At 47.9% G+C, this 7,205-nt stretch overlaps 1 protein-coding gene across 1 annotated transcript; it reads right to left on the bottom strand.

Moving 5' to 3' along the window:
- On the bottom strand, positions 1–6,819 carry LOC115191198 (protein phosphatase 1 regulatory subunit 29-like). The gene is made up of 4 exons (XM_029749138.1): positions 6,595–6,819; positions 5,849–5,998; positions 2,513–3,510; positions 1–2,196 (listed from the first exon to the last, which is right to left on the bottom strand). The coding sequence occupies exons 1-4, from the start codon at positions 6,817–6,819 to the stop codon at positions 600–602; spliced, it is 2,970 nt and encodes a 989-aa protein (XP_029604998.1). The 3' UTR covers positions 1–599.
- Between the last annotated feature and the right edge of the window lie 386 nt (positions 6,820–7,205).

Below are 7,205 nucleotides of genomic sequence, written 5' to 3'. Positions count from 1 at the left end.
TTTTTTTGTTTATCCAAACCTGGAAAAAAAGAGAATGTGGAACCGCTTAGAAGCTCAGTGTGGAACCATTATGGAACTCCATGTAGAACTTTGAAACTTATAGAACCACTATAGAACCCCTACGGAACCGTTACAGAGACATTATAGAACCCTTTATGGAACTTTGGAACCTCTATAGAACCATTGTAGAAATGTGGAACTCTTGTGGAACCATGGATGGAACCCGCAATGGAACAGTGGAATTTCTGTGGAACGACTTGTAGAATTGTGGAACCCCTGTAGTTCCATTGTGGAACTGTAGAAAATACCCAATACCCGGTGTCATGCTACTACTACTACTACTACATAATGTCTCCCCCATAACTTCCACTACTATCCTCCTCATCCCTGTCAGAGTCTGCTGTTGTAACACCCTAGGATAAGTTAAAGAATGAGAAGACAGATGATGTCATAAAAGAGACCAGGAAGTACACATGTTAGCCACCAGTTGCAGTTGTGTCATTCAGGTCCATTCACTGTCTGGGAGTTCTTGAGAATTATGACATCACTGTCTTCTCCTTCTGTATGCCATCCTCTAGGTTACACCTCTTCCTCATCTCTCACAGCTTCTGCTGGGCCGACACCCCCTTCCAGTAGTCGAGGATATCATGGAGGTCCTCGTCTTTCGCAAACTGAACCTTCTTCCTCAAGGCGTGGCCTGCAGCGATATACGTCGCCTCTTCGCGAGGGTCGCGGGGGCCTTTCTTGTGTGGCCGGAACCTCTCCCAGATTCGAAGGGTGTTTTCCGAGGAATATTCGGGGCTGGAGGAGTAGCCAGAGTAGTTGTGGTGCCGGGAAGGGGAGAGCTGGGAGTAGGCGGCAGGGTCCCTTTTGGTACGTCCCAGGGGTTTGAGGAAGGAGGCCTTCTGGGATGGGGAGGGAGAGGGGGAGTCGTTGGCTCCCTCGTAGTAGAGGGCGGGGAAGGAGTGCCTGTGCTCAGAACAGTGGTAGTCTGGATGTACCTCCAGATGATGATGCTGCTGCTGCTTTCCCGGTCCTCCCCCTCCTCTTCCTCCCCCTCCGCAACCCACCCCACCTCCATTGACATTCACCCCACCTTCATTAACCCCTCCTCCTATTCCGTTCCCACCACCACAACCCATCCCGTTTCCTTTACCACCACTACCACAACCACTACCATTTCCACCCACAAGAGGGAGCCTCTCCATGGTTTCCCCACACCCAACAGGGCTCCCCTTCTCTGGGTATGGAGGACAGGAGTTGGGGCCTGGGCTGCGGGGCTCCGGGACATCCAGACTGAAGACCCTAGTGCTCTTCATGGATCCTCCAGCTGAGGACACGCTACATCGGTTCTTCCCAGCACCCATGACCACCACACCTGTATCGCTCAGCTGCCTCTGTAAGGGTCGTACGGCATTCGCCGGTGGTGGGTCCCTATAGGGGGGCGAGAGAAACCCCCCTCCGCTGATTCCGGGACGCTCCGAGAGGGGCATGACGAGGGGGATGGGGGTCATCGCGGGAGGGGCATGGATTTTGGGAGAGGAGGCGAGCATCTGGCAGGTGTCAGCAAGGCCTTGGGAGAGGGGGATGAGGTTCCGAGCGAGGGAGGTGATACAAGCAGGTGGAGGAGAAGTAGGGTTGTCACCAGATGTTGTCGTCGCAACAAGGGAGTCGAGCTTGAGCGCGTCGATACAGTTGTTGATAATCTGGTTGACTTTGTCGACCTCCATGGCGATCGTCGAGATCTCCGACGCAGATCCGTGTCCGTCGTCATCCGAATCATTCCCAACGTCCATTCCATCTTCACTGCAACCGTTGATGCCTCGCATAGCCACCAGTATCGCCTCCCCCCCTCCTCCTCCTCCCCCTGCTAGTAATAATCCTCCACCGTCTCCCGATAATCCTGCCCCAGTCCTCACATCCATATAGTTTCCTTTATTGGTTGCCATGGCTTCACCGAACGCTGTGGCCATCTTCTCCACTTGGGGGAGCGTCGAGAGGCGGGAGGAGGTGGTGTTGGCCGAACCGTGGAGCATGCCAGAGCTGGAGGAGGCGGAGGGGGGAAGTTTATTACCCCCGCCACCCCCTCCTCCGTGGAGGTGACCTCCGTGGTGCCCCTGGTTCTGGGCCTGTTCCTGGAGATGCTGCATGGCTGCCGGGTCGTTAGCTGCCTGTGCTGCAGCCTCCGGTCCATACCTGTAAATAAAATCCAAGGATAAAATCCATAAGAATAAAATATTTTACATCTCAGGTAAAATAGCTGTATGCAATTCAGGTGCAACACATCTACCTATGAGTCCCGAGTTATTTAAACCTCGAATCAAACTTTAATGAAGTAAAGTGCATTTAAATCACAAACACACATTATTGTAACAACAATAACATGGAATGAAAGAGATTAATAAAAAACAATAAGGCTATAAAAGAGATGAGTAAAATAATGTCAAATAACATAGAATAAAGAGCTGGGGTTTCAGAAACCTAAATAATACATTGGGTCTGTCCCTCTTACCGCATCTCCAAGATGGTCTTCTTCACGCTGATCTCCTTCTCCTTCTCCTCCTGCATCCGACGCTTCCTCAGGCAGTAGTAGACAAGCCCGAGCACGATCACCATCCCCAGCAGACACCCCAGGATCGTCATGATGTAATGCGTCATGGTTGACGGGTTGGCGTGGTGGTCGTCAGGGCCAGCCTCTCGCGTGGCGAAGAAGATGCACGTGTGGTTGTTGCGCTGGTTTTTACTTATAGACACTACGCAGTAGGTGTAGTTGGTGTGAGGTTTGAGATCCACCAACGTCACCTTCTCCTTCTTCTCCTTGAGGTTCTGGATGTCCGAGACGAAGCTCTGGTTGTATTGGACCAGGACGTACATCTTGCTGTATGGTTTAGGGATCTGGACCAACAGCTTGGCTGCAGACAGAGTGACCCACTGGAGTTTGATGCTGGGGTTGAAGTTGGGGTCAGCCGTGGACGAAGCTGTCGGTTGATGATACGGCCCGGCCCGGCCGTCCATCTCCGGGCCCATCCCGGAGCCCTCCCAGTCGGTGCCAGGTTGAGACGTGATCCCGGGTATGATCATGCCGTCGCGACAGATGGTGGAGAGCATGGTGCGAGCGCTGCGTCCGTGCCCGGCCACGGGGCTCAGGAGCGGGTAGAGAAACAGCTCGCCAGGGGTCTCGCACTGCAGCCGGTCGTATGTATGGGTCACGTTATTAAATGCCTCCAACCAAGTAAGAAAACTATACAGATCACATCCACAATGGAAAGGATTTCCTGCTAGCTCGCAGACCATTAACCGGTTTAGCACAGTGAAAGTTGACGGATCAATCCGGGCCAGCTTATTGGACGAGAGGTCGATGCTGCTGAGGCTGGAGCTGGACTCCTCGAATGCTTTGTTGTCAATGACCTCGATGAGGTTGTGCTGGAGGAAGAGGCACTGCAAGCGGCCCAGGCCACGCATCATCCCCTCTGTCAGGTTGGTCAGCTTGTTGTAACCCAGCTGGAGGACCTAGGATGAGAGGAGACCACAATGGAGTAACAGTAAGACTTTGGAATCTCAAATGACACCATGTTCCCTATGAAAAGACTGCTTTTTGAATTAGTGCACTGCATGGAGAATGGGAATACAGTAAGTGGGAATACAGTGGGAATACAGTAAGTACTTGGCCTTTCCTCCATCTTAGTAAGTACAAATAGCAACATCCTTGTGTGCCATGGACTCTGGTTCTAATGCAAATGATGGCTTCCATGTACTTGGGCTGTTAAATGAAGCTGGAGAACGGTTTCTTCTTCTTTGCGAATACTTCCAGTAACCAGTCCGATGAAGGGAGCACATGGGAAATACAGTAACTCTTTGTCTCAAATGATGCCACTTATCACTTACATAACACACTGGTCAAAGTATTGATCTATAACATGGAGAAGAGTGTATTGTTTGAGATTTTCCTTTTGACTTATTGCGTTAACCCTAAATGGTTTTGTATTAATATATAACCTTAACATGCATTAGTCAAGTAAAATCAGTCAATCGAATCAATCAATAAACCAGTCAACCAATCAAGCCAACAACCAAACAACTAACAATCAACTAAACAACCGACCGATCAACCAATCAAAACCCCATTCCTCCCTGACAGGTAGGTTTGCCTGATCAGTGAAGGCCCATCCTCTATGTAAGAGGGATGGGAAACTCCAGTCCTCAGGGGCCGGAGTGGCGTCACACTTTTCCCCCATCCCTAGCGAACACAGCTGATTATACTAATTGCATTCTAAACTGATTAACTGACTATTGAGGTCAGGTACAGTGCCTTCGGAAAGTACCCAGACCCTTTGACTTTTTCCACATTTTGTTACGTTACAACCTTATTCTAAAATTGATCAAAATAAAATCCTCAGCCTTCTACACAAAATACCCCATAATGACAAAGCAAAAACTGTTTAAAAAAAAATATTTGCAAATGTCTTAAAAATTAAAACAGAAGTACCTTATTTACATAAGTATTCAGATCCTTTGCTATGAGACTCGACATTGAGCTCAGGTGCATCCATTGATCATCATTGAGATGTTTCTACAACTTTTAGTCCACCTGTGGTAAATTCAATTGGTTGGACATGATTTGGAAAGGCACACACCTGTCTATATAAGGTCACACAGTTGACAGTGTATGTCAGAGCAAAGACCAAATCATGAGGTCAAAGGAATTGGCCGTAGAAATCTGAGAGAGGATTGTGTCAAGGCACAGATCTGGGGAAAGGTACCAAAATAAATTCTGCCGCATGGAAGGTCCCCAAGAACACAGTGGACTCCACCATTCTTAAGAGCTCCAAAGTTCAGTATAAAGCATGACAGCCTGCTTGGAGTTTGCCAAAACGTACCTAAAGGACTCTCAGACCATGAGAAACAAGACTCTCTGGTCTGATGAAACCAAGATCGAACTCCTTGGCCTGAATGCCAAGCGTCACGTCTGTAGGAAACCTGGCCCCATCCCTACGGTGAAGCATGGTGGTGGCAGCATCATTGTGTGGAGATGTTTTTCAGCGGGAGGGACTGGGAGACTAGTCAGGATCGAGGAAAAGATGAACTGAGCAAAGTACAGAGAGATCCTTGATGAAAACCTGCTCCATACTGGGGGCGAAGGTTCGCCTTCCAACAAGACAACAACCCTAAGCACACAGCCAAGACAACGCAGGACTGGCTTCAGGACAAGTCTCTGAATGTCCTTGAGTGGTCCAGCCAGTGCCTGGACTTGAACCCAATCTAACATCTCTGGAGAGACCTGAAAATAGCTGTGCAGCAACTCTCCCCATCCAACCTGACAGAGCTTGAGAAGATCTGCAGAGAAGAATGGGAGAAACTCCCCAAATACAGGTGTGCTAAGCTTGTAGCATCATACCCAAGAAGAATCAATGCTGTAATCACTGAGCTAAGGGTCTGAATGCTTATGTAAATGTGACATCTTTTATTTTTAATAAATTAGCATACATTTCTAAAAACCTATTTTTGCTTTGTCATTATGGGGTATTGTGTGTAGATTGATGAGGCAAAAAAATAATTTAATCAAGTTTAGAATAAGGCTGTAACGTAAAACAATGTGGAAATAGTCAGAGTCTGAATACTTTCCAAGTTACTGTATGTAAACTGGGGCTGGGGCAAAAGTGTGACACCAATCAGGCCCCAGAGGAGTTGCCCATCCCTGAAGTAAGAGATCTCGTTGTCATCCAGCCAACTAACCAATCAACCAACCAACATACCAATTAACCAATCAATCAACCAACCAACTAACCAATCAACCAATCAAATCCCTCCCTCTCAACACATCCACCAACCAACCAATCAAATCCCTTACCTGTAGGTTGGCCTGATGGGTAAAGGCCCCGTCCTCTATGTAAGAGATCTCATTCTTGGTGAGGTTGAGGTCCGTGAGGTTGGTGAAGCGATACATGGAGTGGAATAGCACTGCTTTCAGCTTGTTCTCATTCAGCCTCAGGTCATGGACCTGTTGTGTTAAAAGAACGAGAACTTGTTTAATATCAAATGGCTCGGCATTCACGAGCTAGCATAAGGAAACATTTAGTGTTAGCTTTGCATTTCTGTTGAAAGTTGGGTTGAAAGAGGACCACAATGGAAATAATTTGTCAACTTTTTTAAATGCATTGTATCCACGCGGTGTTTATCAAATGGTCAAATAAATCGAATAAAATCTAATTGAAAAGAACGAGACATTTTTTTTTCATCAAACGGCTCAACATTTGTAAAGTAGTATAACAAAACAGTGAGCTAGTATTTGTAAGCTAGCATAAACAAAACATTCCGTTTTAGCTTTGCCAAACTATGGTGGTTCCTATAGGACATATGAACTACCGGTGGTTGAAAAGTAAGGTACGTTTTAGTGTTCCTCGAGGCTCTGTTCCAGCCCCAATACTGTTTCAATTCTATATTGTACTAACTCTTGGTGATGTTATTCGGTGGTTGAAAAGGAACATCCCACTGAGCAAAACCAGCATTGGCATTAAAATGACAGATTTTACAATTACCGCTAGGGGTAGGCTGTATAGCATAATATATATTCTATCATATAAAACATAACAGTACCGTATTGTTGATGTGCTGGGGGATGGTCTCGTACGGGGGCTGGTTCTGACTGCAGATGGCCAGCCACACGTAGCCTTTATCCCCTTCGATCAGCCAGCAGTCCCCCCGGACGGACCCAGGGAGGTGGAGGAGAAGAAGTAATGGGGGGAGAAGGTAGAGGAAGATGGATGGAGAGAGGGATAGGGAGAGCGGGATGGAGGGGAGGTGGAGAAACCTTTTGGTCATGGTTAGGGAGGAAGGGAGGATAGGAGGGGTTATCTTATTAAGAAAATAAGGGAAAGGGGAGAATATTAGGAAAGGAAGCAGGCAAGTTTGAAATCAGGTTGGGGGACAGGTAAGGAAGGGGTGTGGCCAGAGCAGGAAGTAGAGACAGGAAGTCGTAGGTCACAGATAGGTTGTTGCCTAGGCGATTAGAGCATGGCTTGCCGCTTGGCAGCCATGGTAGCTGGTAACATAGACCCCATTTTAAGTGTTCCGCGTCGGAGGGATACAATGATGGTAGCCCCAGCAACAACTCATGGCCCCTAATGACCGTTTCCCTCAGCGACAGAGATGGAGGAAAACTCCCTTTCAGTTTGGCAGAGAACCTGTGTGTGTGTGTGAGAGAGAGA

The sequence above is a fragment of the Salmo trutta genome, unplaced genomic scaffold (assembly GCF_901001165.1).
Source record: "Salmo trutta unplaced genomic scaffold, fSalTru1.1, whole genome shotgun sequence".
NCBI classification, from domain to species: Eukaryota; Metazoa; Chordata; class Actinopteri; order Salmoniformes; family Salmonidae; genus Salmo; species Salmo trutta.
Note: the sequence above shows the minus strand (reverse complement) of the source record. Positions and strands in the feature narration are given on the sequence as shown.